The following is a 14,910-nucleotide window of genomic DNA, read 5'->3' on the forward strand; positions in this document are numbered from 1 at the left end:
TGACTAGCTACTGAATTTTCTTAGGATTTGGTCATTGCCTCTATTCTTCCACTGGATACATGCTTCCTGAAGTAAGAGATCACATCTCTCTCCCAAGGCAACAGAGTTAGGAATGTGGGTTCATATCCTGATGCCCAGCTGTGTGGCCTTGGGCAAGTTACTAAACCTCTCTGTGCCTCAGTTCCCTCACCTGTAAAATAGGGATAAAAATAGCACCTCCCCCGTGGGGTATTGAGGGTTGAGAACAGCGCCTGGCGCTGCAGGGCTGGCTCTGTCACCACTACCGATACCTGCTCACCGCTGAGGGATTAGGCAGTCTGTCTTGAACCGTTATTTAAAGGCAAAGCTGGCTTTTCAGACTCACCCATGCTCAGAACCCTCCGTCTGAGAGTTCTGGAGTCTTTTTCTTCTTTTTCTCCCCACTGCTTTAGTGGAGGAGGCCCTCTTCATCTCACATCAAATTGAAACCAGTTTTCTAGCAAGCAGAGCCTTTCTTGGTCAAGCCTGTGTCAGCCAACTGACAGTTAAGCTGTCTGAGGCCTGCAGAGGCTAAGAGACTTACCCACAGTCACACAGCTAAAAAAATGTCACAGCGAAAGAGAGGTACAGTTCTGAGTTAAAATCTTGGAACATTTTAAGAATCAATGTAAAAGTATAGTTGAAAACTTCTTTGCAGTACAGCATGGAAATATGGACCTTTGTACCATGAAAATATGTATGTTAGCATTAAAACTGAAGCATCGGGACTTCCCTGGTGGCGCAGTGGTTAAGAATCCGCCTGCCAATGCAGGGGACACGGTTCGAGCCCTGGTCCGGGAAGATCCCACATGCCGCGGAGCAACTAAGCCCGTGCGCCACAACTACTGAGCCTGCGCTCTAGAGCCTGCGTGCTGCAACTACTGAGCCTGCGAGCCACAACTACTGAAGCCCACGCGCCTAGAGCCCGTGCTCTGCAACAAGAGAAGCCACCGCAATGAAAAGCCCACGCACCGCAACGAAGAATAGCTCCCGCTCGCCGCAACTAGAGAAAGCCTGCGCGCAGCAACGAAGACCCAAAGCAGCCAAAAATAAATAAATAATTAATTAAAAAAAGAAAAGAAAAGGAAAAAACTGAAGCATGGCAGTGTGTCATTTTTACGTCTGGGCGCAGAGGGCCCAGGGTGCCAGACCAGCTCTCACCAAAGTCTGGGCACTGACTGCGCGCTTCTTCGGCAGCTCAAGTCAGAGGCCAAAGGCCTGGCCTTTGTGGGGGAGCTCGTGACGAGGAGGTACACTCAGGCTGGCATCCCCGGGCCAGCCCAGGCCTCGGCCAGCACCAAGTCACGTGGGCAGGGGCGGCTCTGGGCCTCTGGTGCTGGGGAGGGGTGGGGGGCTGGCGGACTGCTTCCCAGCCCCACTCCTGGTGTGTTGGGAGACCCTAGCCCAGGCACTGCACACCCTCCCTGGGCTTCCCCACTACAGCTGCAAAGTGAGGAACAGGAGGGAGGGAGAAAGGAGGCCAGCAGGGCAGGTGGGGCTGGCAGAGTTAGAAAACACACGGACCAATTTTCTCCCCATCTCTCTCCCTCCCCGGGAACTCCTATTCCAGCTGATGGAACAGCAGGGAGGGTGGAAAACACACCCCCAAAGGTCCCTGCCCGGCTCCAGAGGTGAGGGCCGAGGGTCTCCTGCCTGGGCCCTGTGAGGGAGTCCCCACTGATCTCCCTGACTCTGGGAGGGCCTGGGGGCAGCAGTGAGTGGCCTATTTCCTTTGGGGGGATGGGCTTCCACAGGAGTGGGGACAGGACCCCTCCGCGCAAGAGCCTCTGCCCCATGCCAGCTCCCGGAGACGGAGGAGGGCGGGTGGAGGCAAGAAGGCAGACTCTGGGCTTGTGCCGAGGGGCTTCCCACTGCTGGGGGGCCTGGTGTGGACGCCGAGGTGAGGGCAGTGGTCAGCGAAGCGTCCACCTCGGGTGGGCACTGAGGGCAACCGACTGGAGACAGTGTGAAATCCTGGCTTGGTGGGTTTTTCCAGGTGGAAGAAACGGAGACCCGTCCGGGTGCTCTTCAAGGACCCCACCCCCCAGACTGCAGCTCCAGTGGTCGGAACCAGGCCCAGAAAGACGCAGCAGGGCCAAGTGGTGCAGAGTGCCAGCTCCAGGCCCAGGTCTCACAGGTTCAAATCCCAGCTCCACCACGTTCTGGGTGGGCAAGCACTTTGACCCTTTAGTGCCTCAGTTTCCTCATCTGTAAAATAGGGACGGTGACTAGACCTACGTCACAGGGTGGAATGCGAGGTGCCTGCCGGGTCAGGGCCCCAGTACAAGCCGTGACAACCATTATTCTAGAAGGGCCCCTCCAGCTTGCACCGCCGGGTGCAGGTGCAGCCCTGGAAACCCTCGGGTCTGCACACGCGTGTGCGCACACTTGCCTGCATTGCCTGCTCCACACAAAGCCCTCCCAGGGCCAAGATCAACACGCCGGGGCTGCTGAATGACTCACCACCCCTGGCTGGGACGCATTTCCTGGAACAAGTCACTGCAGGTAGGGCTGGGGGGCCCCGAGTCTGGTAGAGATGAGAGGATGCAGGTCCCCGCATGCCCAGCCACACCCCGATGGGATCCTGCAACAGGAGTGGGCGGCAGACCCCATTTCACAGCCCCACGGGCCTGAGTTCCAACCCCGGTGCTGACCTTGGATGCGCGACTCTCCCCCTCCAAGCCTTGGCCTCTGCCACTAAATGAGGACACTAGTGCCAACCACAAAGGGACAATTGTGCAGGTTATAGAAAAAGACTGTAAAGTACAGAGACCAAGGACCCAGCAGGCCCCACTGTTAGGATAACTGCTGCAGACCACAGGCAGCCAAGGTCCTCTGTCCTTCCTCCCCCATGGTGCTTCTAAGCCATCAGCGGGCAGAGCACTGTGTGACTGGGGGGCTCCTGGTCACCCCGGAACAGTCACCATAACTCAAGGGACCAAGGAGGCAGCTCCTGACTTCACTGGAAGGCAGGAGAGACCGCATTTGGCTGGAGAGGGGGCAATCCCAGAGGGCTTCTCAGAGGAGGTGGTATTAACTTGGCTCTAAAAGATCAATAGGAGTTCCGAGATCATGAGATCTGCAAGGCCACTGTCTAGCTGCTACTGGCCTTGGGCAAGTCCCTCACCTGGAGGCAGGCAGGTAAGCAGCACATGCCTCAGGCAGGTGTAAGACAAGACGGAGCAGTGGGGTCCTGGCAGGGACTGGAGAGTGACACCCAGGCAGGCATCCCGAGCCAAACAGAATGAGTTCACACGGGGCCAGAGTGGCAACACTGCAACTACTTCCGTTTCCTCATCAGTCAAATGGGGATAACGTTCATTCCCAGCGTACACGATGGTTGGGAAAAGTAAATGAATTAACGCACATGAAATACCTCAGCAGTGCCTGGAACATTGTAAACACTCGATATATGAGCCTTTGTGAGAACACTAAGTGGAGACAGGGAAGGGGGGCATGCAGGAGGGACAGAGAGAACAGAGGAGCAGAGGGGGACCCACAGGCAGGGCCCAAGGAACAGTGAGAGACCCCACTGCGGGGCAGGACAGAGCAGCTGGCTGAGCAAGACCCCTTTCCTGGAAAGGGCAAGACCCTGGAGATAGGTCAACCAGGGCTCCAATCTGGCCTTGCCACTTGAGGCACTGTGGCTTCGGACAAGTCCCTTCACCACCCTGAGCCTCGGTCTCCTCATCTGTAAAATGGGGAAATGATAAAAGTACCTTCCTCCAAAGACTGGCATGAGAACCGAATGCCATATACAACAGCACACAAAGTGCTTAAAGCAGACCTGACATAAAATTATCAAATCCAGCTTAGAGTGGGGTTTCTCAAACTCAGCACTACTGATGTTCAGGGCTAGATAATTCTCTGGTGTGGGGGGCTGTCCTGTACACTCTAGGGTGTTTAAAAGCATCTCTGGTTTCTACCCACTTGCCTCCAGTTGTGACAATCGCAACATCTCCAGACACTGCCCAATGTCCCCTAGACTAGGGAATCAGTAAGCCGGAAAGACAGAGGTGCTTAAACACTGAAGGTCTCTGCAAGGCAGGATCAGTCTGGCCTCAGTTTTTCCATCAATAAAAGGGACACAATGATCCTTCCTTTCTTATAGGGAGGATCCCAGGAAAGCAGCAATGTGGGAGAGAGAGGCCTTTGCAAGCTGCGGGCTGGCTGCCCCTCTCACCGTCCCCTGCTTTCTGGTCTGCTAGAGGCTGACTTGTGCCTTGGGAAGGGGGACCCCACCTGAATTCTGCAAGTCACTCTGAGCACGTCCTTAGGTGTGGAAGGAAGGGACAGGAGGGCAGGGGCTGCTTCTATTCACCATGGTAACCCCAGATGGACCACAGTGCTTGGCAAACAGCAGCACTAACTAACTGGTGGGTGAGGAGGCGGGCAGTCACAGCACCAAAGCACGCGGCTCAGGGCAAGCAGGGGTGCACGAGGGAGGCACTGCAACACTCCAGCCACCTGGCCAGCCCACCACCGGCCAGCCAGACGCTGTTTCCTGTCTGCAGAAGCCAGCCGTGCCCTTTGAACTCCTGTTTCCTGAGCCCCTCTCCCTGCTCCAGGGTCTGGGAGGGGGCAGGGAGGTAGGGGATACTCACGTTCCCGAAGGCAGGGAGTCCCGAGGAGCCCAGCCACTTCCGCAGGGCCTGTGAGAGGGCCCCGTGGTCCCGCTCGGCCTGAAGCACGTGGGCTTCCAGGAAGGAGACGTGGTGCCCGACCATCTTGACAAAGGCCTGGTGGGAGAGGGGAAAGCAGTGATGCCACATCTGCACAGACCGGGGTGTGTTCCTGGCTGCCTCCCTCTCACCTGGCCCCATGGGCTCCGGGAGAGTTCAGGCAGCGCCTGCCCAGCTGGGGGCACCTTCAGAAACCCTGACAGTAACAGTGATACCTCCCCCTAGGAGGCCTAGCCTGGCCGAGCCTCCACTCGTGTCCTCTCACCTTCTCCCCCTAGTGACCCTCTGTTTAGCCTCTATTTTACAGAGGAGGGAAACTGATGCTCAGAGAGTTTGGACCACCTGCCCAAAGTCACACAGCCAGGAAGTGGCAGAGAGGGGACTCAGGATGCACAGCCTTCTCTATGAAAAATGGATTTTTTAGAAATCGCTCACTTTAATATTTGATGGATATTGGGGGAGTCTCAAACTCAGAAGCTGCCAAGGGCCAGGCAGGTGACAAGCGGGTGAAGTAGGATGAGTGCAGACAGGGTGAACTGGAATGCCAGGTCCCGGCCCCCAAGGGTCACTCAGCTCTGGGTCTCTAGTGCAGAACCTCCAATTTCAAAAGAAAAAAGAAGAGAGAAGAGAATGCTGGGGTCAGATTCTCTGGACTAGAATCCAGGTTCTATCACTTACTAGTTGTGTGCCTTTCGGCAAGTTACTTCATTTCTATTATCCTCAATTTTCGTATCTGTAAAATGGGAATAATAACAATACCAACCTTGCTCTGCAGTTAAGTGCTTAGGGTATATTAAGAGCTCAATTAATATCATATAACATCATTTAAAAAGAAAAAAAAAGGACATTCAGATTTTATGAAAAGTGTCCAGTTTTTAAAAACGTTAGCAATAAATTCACAATTTAAAAAAGTACTGTGCAGGCCCGGTGAAACTCATTTGTGACTTCTGGTGTGCCTGTGTGTTGTGTGCATGTGTGTTTCCGTGTGTACCTATGTTTGTGTGTTGTGTGCATGTGTTTGTGTGTGTTGTGTGTATGTTTGCGTGTGTGCACATATGTGTGTTGTGTGCATGTGTCTGTGTGTGTGGTGTGTACATGTGCATGTGTTTGCCTGTGTGCGTGCACTGCACATACACCTGGGAAGGCCGCCAAAGGTGGCGGCTCCAGTGCCATTTCAGACAAGCCCCCCTCTGCGGACCTCCCTGTTCCAATAGTAAAATGCAAGAGATTTTCTTGCACCAGGAAGAGGCAGGAGACCCTCTCAGTGCTGGGCCCCACGAGGGAGCCTCCCTTCACTGGATGGAAAGCCCTGGTCAGCCTCATCCAGCAAGGCCCACCACCACCCAGCCCTGCCTCTCCCCATGTCCCACACACCAGCAACACAGGCTGCCCTTTTGTTCCTTGAAAACACCAGGCCTCACCCTCCACAGGGCCTTTGCACCAGCTCTCTCCAGACCGGCAGCACTTATCTGTTCTCGATGGGGTGAACCCTGCTTGTCTCTCAGGCCCTGGATCCACTGTCCCCCCGACAGAGAGGTCTTCCCCAACCACCTAATCTAACATGCCCCACGTCACTGCGGAGCCACCCCGTTTCCCCATCTTCCTAGCTTTCCTCTCCCTCTGAACTTCCTGTCTGCTTGTTCACGGTCCATCTCCCTCTAGATGTGAGTTCTGGAAGAGCAGGTGCTGAGTCAGTGCTGTTCACAAGGCCACAACCAGGGCCTGGTCAGCTGGAAGGGGCTCAGCTGGATGGTGGAGGCATGAATGCACGCAAGCATGAATGAATGAATGAATGAATGAGTGCACACACAAGAATGAATGTATGCATGGATGAATGCATGCACACATGAATGAATGCACGCATGCATGTATGAATCAATGCACACACAGGAATGAATACATGCAAGCATGAATGAATGAATGAATGCAAACACGAATGAATGTATGCATGGATGAATGCATGCACGCATGAATGCACACATGCATGGATGAATCAATGCACACACAGGAATCAATGCATGCATGCATGAATGAATGACTGCATCCTTAGCAAAAAGACACTGGCTGAACACAAGATGGTGGCACTGTTGTGCTGCCGCCGCCCTGCGGTTCTGGCAAGGGCAGAGCTGAAAGGCTCTGAATAAGCCACATCAAGTGTGTGTGTGTGTGTGTGTGTGTGTGTGTGTGTGTGTGTGTGTGTTGGGGGGTGGGGAGACAAGGAGCCACGGGCTGGGCAGCTTCCCCTGGCCTTGCTGGGCCCGCACATCTGGTTGTAAGACACAAAAGAAAGTTCTACAGTCCCTCCTCCAGCCGATTCCAATTTTATGCTCCCTGCGTTAATACCGATGTGGTGGGGAGTATGAGGGCCGCTGAGGAATGTGCGCTCACGAGGTCGGAACCGCCTCCAAAGTGCCTGCCAGAGAGGGCAGCCCGGCCAGGCCGCAGCCAGGGAGAGGCCGAAACCTGGCCAGGAAAGCTGATCCGGGGAAACTGGAAAGACGCGGACACGCATCCACACAGAGAGCGGAGGAGAGGGGACAGAAGGAGGGTGACCGCTAATCGGGACCACCCTTGGGACTATAGGTGACTTCTATATAATTTTCTCTACAATGAAAATGAACCACTTTTATTATCAGAAGGGAGGGAAGGAAGGAGGGAAGGAAAGAAGGAAAGGGGGGGAGGGATGAGAGAGACGGGAAAGTCACATTGTTTTAAAATTTATTTGTGAGTCCTGAATGATGTATCTGAATCCTTGTGGCAAAGGCCCCCAGCTTCAGAGCAGGGCCCAGTCCAGAAAGGGTGCCAACGGCAGCACTGACTTTTGCAGTCCCAGCTCCACCACTTCCTAGCTGTGTGACCTTGGGTAAATAACTTTGCCTTTCTGTGCCTCAGCCGCTTTCTCTACAAAATAGGACTAATAATGGGACCTTCCTCCTGGGGCTGCTGTGAGGGTGAAGCAAGTTCTTTCAACTAAAGCACTTAAGAGTCCCTGGCTCATAGCAGGTGCTCAGTAAATGTTGGTTTTTTCTGGCCTGAAAGGTCACCCCCGTGGTTCCCAAGCCTCCCCTCCCGTGGGTCACACTGATTTGAGAGCTGAGTGGTCTTGGGCTCCCTGGAACCCCCTGACATGTTAGGCCCTGGAGCCCCCAGTCGGCTGGGCCGAGTGATGAGCAGGCATCCCAGATTCTGGCTCTCAGCCTGTGGGCAACGGCCACCACCACAGTGATAGCCTGTCCTCAGCGAGCATCTACAAGATGCCAGGTGCTGGACTAACGCCTTCACGATGACAGAGTCACAATTTGCAGAGGAGGAAACTGATGCTGAGAGGGTGAGTGAGTTACCCAAGGGGCAGACCTGAGGCCCAGGTGGTCTGGCTCTGGAATCCATCGGCCTCAGACTGGGGTCTGATCGGGTCCTAAGTTTTATTGTTCTCATGTCACATGCAGCTTAGTGGGAAATACATATTCTCCCATTTGCCTTGAAATCCATGACCCTCTTGGACTAACTTTTTCTTCCTTTTAATTGAGACCCAGTTACAGAGAAATATCTCTAGTCTAAGGAAAGCAGCAGTCCTGGGGGCTGACAAGAGGCAAATGCCACTTAGCCTCAATGTTGGGGAGACTCTAGGGCAGAGTGGGGACTGTGGCAGACGAGAGATTCACACCCCACTGAAGGGGAGAGTTGCTTCTCAGCTCCAGCTCTTCCCAGAAAGTAAGGGGGCGTGGCTTGGGGTTGGTCTTCTAATACCTGACTGCCCAGTACAGTCCCGGATCCTGTTGGCATCTGAGTTTGCAATCTCCATCTAAAGCTCACAGTAATTGCCGGTGGGAGAGTAAAATGGTGTCAACACTTTGGAAACTGGTCTTGGCAGTTCCTAAAAAGAGTTACCACATGACCCAGCAATTCCAGTCCTAGGTATTTACCCAAGAGAAATGAAAATGTATAGCGACGCAAAAACCTGAACGTGAATGTTCATAGCAGCATTATTCATAATAGCCCCAAAGTAGAAACAACCCAAGGACCCATCAACTGATGAGTGGATAAACAAAATGTGGTATAGCCATCCCTACAATGGAATACTATTCATTCGTAAAAAGGAATGAAGTTCTGACACATGTTCCAACCTGCATGAACCTTGAAAGCATTATGCAAAGTAAAATAAGCCAGACACTATAGGCCACATATTATATGAAATGTCCAGAGGCAAATCCATAGACTCAGAGTAGATTAGTGGTTGCCAGGGGCCAGGAGTGGGGAATGATTGCTAACCACTGAGCCATCCTGTCTCTTCAGTGGCTTCCTATTCCTCAGGCAAAGGCCAACATGCTGACCTTGGAGTGGAAGGCCTAGACAACGGGCCTCCTGCTGCCCAATTTCTCCAGCCCCACTCAGGTCATGACCTCCCTCATCCCTGTAATCTGGCCCTCCCAGGATCCTTCCAGTGTCCCCATCTCCTTCCTGCCCCAGAGCGCAGATGCCCCCCACCTCTGAGCCTCTGCCTGAGCTGTGCCCTCACCCACTCAGCACAGCTCCTTCCACTCACCCTCCCGGGGCCAGAAGGTTCCACTTCTTGCTCGCTACTTCCCTCCAGAGCACTCGACTCCCTCTAGGTCACCCTTGGCGAATGTGGTCAGCAGAATCATGGGCCCCCCAAAATATCCCATCCTCATTCCCAGAACCTGTGAATATATCACCTCCTATGGCTAAAGGGACTTGGCAGGTGTGAATAAGGATCTTGAGCTGGGGAGACAGTCCTGGATTATCCGGGTAATCACAGGCATCCTTATAAGATGGAGGCAGGAGAGTCAGAGGAGGACAGAGCCTGGAAGATGCTACGCTGTGGGCTTTGAAGGTGGAGGACAGCGCCATGAGCTGAGCGATGCAGGCGGCCTCCAAACACTGGAAGAGGCCAGGACGTGAACTCTCCCCCAGAGCCTCCAGAAGGAACCAGCCCTGCTGACTCCTGCTGACACATTTTGGACTTCTGACCTCAAGAGCTGTAAGATGCTAAATTCATGTTGTTTTAAGCCACTATGTTTGTGATAACTTGTTACAGCAACCCCGGGAAATGCTATGGTCATGCTTTGTTGCTGTGTTTCTCCTGGCTGGAACACGCCCTTGGACTCTTTCTCACTGTGAGAGCCCTGCAGCGGCGCATAGTAGGTCCTCAATAAATGCTAGCGGACTGAATACTAAGGAAAAAATTGGGCTTGAGAGTTGGGCCAGCCCAAGCAAGGCAAGAAACAGGGCTACAAATCTTCACATTTTCTTTCCTCTTTCAAACATGTGGAATAAAATTCAAATGAATCAGCTATTCCAAGGGCAAAGTTTTAATTATATTCCTGCCTCATTCTCTGCTGACAAGAATGTTAATTCTCTGTTAACTCCAGGGCCCACTGCCGGGCTCCTTTCCTCCACAGCTCAGAGGGGCACACATCCCCTTGGTCTAGGTGACAGCTCCTCCAGCCTCCCGGTCCTTCACTGTACAAGAAGCCAGGAGCCCAAGCCAAGGGCCCCAGTTTGAGTAAGAGCTTGGGCTCCAGAGGATGTGAACTGAAGTCCCAGCTTCACAGAATTAGCTGTGTGACCCCGGAGAAGTGGCTTACCCTCTCAGAGCTCGTGCTCCTCCTCTGGGAGATGGGACGGTGAGGATACTGACGTTGCAGTGCAGCCAAGAGGAAATGAGATACCATGCACCTTAGCCTGGTGCTCACACAGGTAAAAGGCGGGTGAAATAATTCAGTAGTGAGGCAATAGGGCATGGTGCGGATTGTGGTGAAATGCAGAACACATGTCTCGTCTGAGGGGCGGCTGCCACCAGCTCTACCAGAATATAGCCTAGGGGTTGGAAATGTTCTATTTCTCAGTTTGGGTCATCTTCACATGGGAGTTTATATGTGTAAAAATTCACTGAATTGTACACTTACTATGTGTGCACTTTATGTATTTATACCTTAAAAAATAAACAGAATAAAGCATTTAAAGAAAGGTGGGTCTAGGGTTATGAAAGCTTCTGAATTTCCAAAAGCAGCTGAAAATGCAGATTTTTATATAAAGTACCCTGATTTTTAAATGGGATCCTTTATATACATTCATGTTTGTCATATTTTAGAAATACTGTGTAGGCCCCTTTTTGGCCACCACCCCACTCCACTGGGTCTAAGGCCTGACACTATCAAGGCCAGATCAGCATCTTGGAAGAGACGATGAAAGAGCCAGAACAAGTCCGTGGGGCTCACAAAGAAAGCTCATTATCCTGGACTCACCTCCAGCTGGTCCACTTTGGCGTAGATGCCACGCATTTCCATCACCTTGGCCTTAAGGAGGGGGATGTTTTCCTCCAGGATCTGTGAGGTATCGCTCCTGATCTGCAGGGAACAAGACAGATCATCAGGCTCTCTGCCTCAGCCCCGCGTGCTCCTGCCTGCCCTGGGGGCAGCCGGGCTCTTCAGAGACCTCGCTGATGCCATTCTGCCCAGGGACAGGCCCAGGAACGACCCATAGTCCCAGGTGGGGACCAACCTCACTGCCTCTCGGCACCCCAGACCCAACCAGGTATTATTTACTGAACTGCAAATTAATTGTTCCCCCCGACCAAACACCCAACACCACCAGCTCCAAACTAAATACCTTTATATTGTAAACCAGTGAACTGGACCAAATGGAAAGAATCAAAATCTCTTCTCTAAACTGAAGTCGAGGTAAATCAAGTTTTTGTTACACTGGAACTAATAATATCAATGAGAAGAGTTAATAATAATCATTAACATTAATAATGAGTCTCATCATCATGGTGCTTCCTACACGTAGCCACTGTGCTAAGCATTTCCTGCGCACCATGCATCTCATTTAATTTCAAGCTTCTTCTGCTTGGAAGGACCCCAAAAGCGACTGAGAACTTTGGGAAGCCACATCTTTCCCTTGATCACTGAGATCGGACACTTAAGCCTCCATTTTCCCTTCAGAGCCAAAAGGACCAAGCCTAACCCTTAAGTGTGTGTGTGTGTGTGTGTGTGTATGAGAAAGAGAGATTCCATTTCCACGTACACCGTGTCCTGACCACACAGAGAGGCAGAATACATACCGCTCTCAGATTCTAGGGAGCATGTGGATCCCCTGGAGGGAAGCCTGTTAATGCTGATTTGCAGGCCCCTCCAAGTCTGGTCTAGCTCGCGTGGGGCTGGCGGGCAATCTGTTTTCAGCCAAGCTCCAAGGCTGTGCTGCAGTGGCGGTCTGGGGACAGTCAGAGAAACACCAGTGGGCTACTAGGACTCAGACTGGAGTTTGAATTTAGCTCTACCCACCATGAGCTGTGTGACCTCGGGCAAGTCACTGCACCTCTCTGAGCCCTCCTTTGCTTGTCTGGACAGGGAAGCAATCAAGACAGTCCTTGCTTCCTTGGAATGCAGTGAGGATAGAACGTTTAGCAGACTGTTTGGCATGGCGTGTGCGGGCAGCTTCTGACACGGTCCTCAACAAGCCCCACCTCCTGGTGTTCACGTCCTTGTGTGATTCCCTCCCCGAGACCATTGCCTGGACCTAGAGACTGGCTTCTAATGAAGAGGAGTCAGCCAAAGTGAGACATGGCCCTCCTGAGACTAGAAGACTGTCACTCCATCTTGCTGGCGGTCTCTCCCACCGCCTGGTTCATGCATGCTTCCCCCCACCTCCTCTTCTTTCTCACTTGCCCTCTCCTGCCAGCTGTGATGAAGCAAGTTGCCGTGATGGAGAAGCCTGCCTCTGGCCAATGGCCAGTGAGGAACTGAGGGTCTCAGTTCAATGATCATGAGGAACTGGATCCTGCCCAGAAACACTGACTTTGCCTGGAGGCAATCCTGCCGCAGTCGAGCCCTAAGATGACAACAGTCCTGGCCAACATCTCGATGGCAGCCTGTGAGAGACCCTGACCTACAGGACCCAGCTAGGCTGCACCAGAGTCCTGACCCACAGACACTAGCACATAATAAAGATCATTGCTTAAATCATTAAGTATGGGGGGGGGTAATTTGTTATGCAGCAATAGCTAACTAATACAAGGTGACAACTCAGCAAAAAATTTTAATTTTAAAAATGTTTTTGAAAACTGTACCCATTTTCCCTCCTCTTTCTGCCTAAGTATATGAGACCTGTGGTTCTCCTGCCATTCTGCTCCCATCACTGTTCAGGATGACACTTCCCTCCTTGCCCTGGGTTTCCTGGAAGCCATTCCATCACCTGCATGTCTAAAACCAAACCCTTCCTTCCTGGTCCCCCTCCTCTGGTCAGGGCACTGCCATCTCCCCGGGCACCTGGCTCCAAGCCCACTGTCCTGAGGCACACTCCTTTCCCATGCCCTGACCCCTTGGGGTCAAAGAGCAGCCCTGAGAGGGTGGCATCTGGCATCAGGCTGCCTGGCCTCAGTCTCTGCCCTGACCTCTCTGTGCCTCGGTTTCCTCATCTGTAAAGTGGGGATCAGACTAGTGCTTCTCTCGAAAGAATGCTTTAGGGATTATACAAGATCATCCATGTCTGCGTGTGGCCCACATATGTGGCTCATTTGGCCCACAAAGTGTTTTCGTTTTTAAATTTGACTTAATTTCCAACTTTAAAACTCAAGTGGGGCTCCAAGGAGAAATGGCTGGTTCTAGGGTTGGGGCAGGGAACATATAAAAGCCTGGAGCACCTCATAGTGCCAGAAAGTAAGAAAGTGTTAAAAAAAAAAAAAAAAGTGAAGGATGGGGCAGGTCAAAGGAACACAAGAGCCAACCTGAAAGAGCCAAATGGCCCAAACTGGGACAATTTGAGCAACAAAATAATGTAACATTGGACTATATCCCCAACTATAAGATAAATACACACGAATGTGATAGGAACAAGGCACTGAACCGGTTGTGGAAAGGGGGAAATGGTGATGTTACCGTGGAGCCAGGCCACCAGCCCAGTGATGCCGTGTGGGTGTCATGTGCCCCTGATGTGATGTGATGAGAAGGCACCTCAGCTCTGGGGATTCTCTCCAGAAACTCACAACGAAGTCTAAGCACAAGAAAAACATCAGACAAACCCAAATTGAGGGACCTTCTAACAAAATACCAAATACCCCTCACAACTGCCAAAGTCATGGAAAGTCAGGAAAGAATGAAATTGTCACAGACTAAAGGGGCCTAAGGAGACCTGACAATTTAAGGCAATGTGGTGTCTTTGATGGGATCCTGGAACAGAAGGAGGACATTAATGGGAAGCTGGGGAAACAGAACCAAGTGTGGAGTTCAGTGAGTAGCCAAGGATCTGTGCTGGTTCCTTGGTTTTGACAAAGGTACCGAGGTGAGGTTAACAGTGGGGGAAACTAGATGAGGGGTGCATGGGAACTCTCTGCACTCTTTGCAATTTTTCTGTAAATCTGAAACTATTCCAAAATAAAATACATAGATATGGCTTTAAAATATTCAACAGATTAAGTGCGGATTTATAACTCCTCTTAAAAGTCAGCAGCTTTGGCAACACTGGGCCCACGTCTCCCAGGCACCGCAGGCTGGGCTGAGCAGCAAATGCTCCCTCCCAGTGGCACGTGCGCTCCCGGTTTCTGCAGCGGCCACCCATCCCTAGCGCCTCACCCCAACCCCCTGACTCCCTCCACATCCTGCCTGGCTCCTGCAGGCGCCTGCATTTGTTAGCTGGGATAGGGAAAAGGGCTCGATATCCTCCCTTGTTTCCCCCAGGCCAAATTCCTAGAGAGAAGCCCATCCCTCAACAAGGCTAAACTCGGGAGAAATTGCCATGATGCGATGAAGAACAGAAACTCATGACAAGGTCAGAGCACAGGGAATCAAAGGCAGATCTTTTCTTTCTGTTAATTTCTAAAGAAACAAGCAGGGGAGAACAAGTGAGAATCAGGAGGGACTGGTCTTAGCAACCCACGGGGGTGAAGGGAACGTGGCGGAGATGAGATTCTGGAACTCTCCCCGCCTCCCTTCAGATCCTCGGGAACTGGAGGGCCAGAGGGTCTGTGGGCCGAGCAGGAAGGCCCCTCTCTGCAGAGGCTTCTCCACTGGCTGAGACTGAGGGCAGAGGGAACTCTCTACGCCTGCCCAGAAGGCAGCCTGCAGGTCCTTGGGGGGAAAGTAGAGGGTAGTCCTTGGAGTCTGAAACACCCCCAAACCTTCCTCTTGGCTCCCCCAAGAGCCGGGAACCGAGAGACAAAAACCAGGGTATTTAACATGGGCTGGGTGAGGAG

At 52.4% G+C, this 14,910-nt stretch overlaps 1 protein-coding gene across 2 annotated transcripts in view; it reads right to left on the minus strand.

The window, feature by feature from the left end:
- The window catches only part of BCAS4 (breast carcinoma amplified sequence 4), a 58,490-nt gene that overhangs the window by 22,872 nt on the left and 20,708 nt on the right, over positions 1 to 14,910 (minus strand). For both annotated transcript variants that reach the window (XM_061209781.1, XM_061209780.1), the window contains exons 3-4: positions 10,967 to 11,068; positions 4,623 to 4,757 (exon numbers count right to left, since the gene is read on the minus strand). In XM_061209781.1, coding sequence (XP_061065764.1) covers positions 4,623 to 4,757; positions 10,967 to 11,068 — 237 coding nt within the window. The remainder of the gene's footprint in view (positions 1 to 4,622; positions 4,758 to 10,966; positions 11,069 to 14,910) is intronic.

Source organism: Eubalaena glacialis, chromosome 13 (assembly GCF_028564815.1).
Source record: "Eubalaena glacialis isolate mEubGla1 chromosome 13, mEubGla1.1.hap2.+ XY, whole genome shotgun sequence".
Classification (NCBI taxonomy): Eukaryota; Metazoa; Chordata; class Mammalia; order Artiodactyla; family Balaenidae; genus Eubalaena; species Eubalaena glacialis.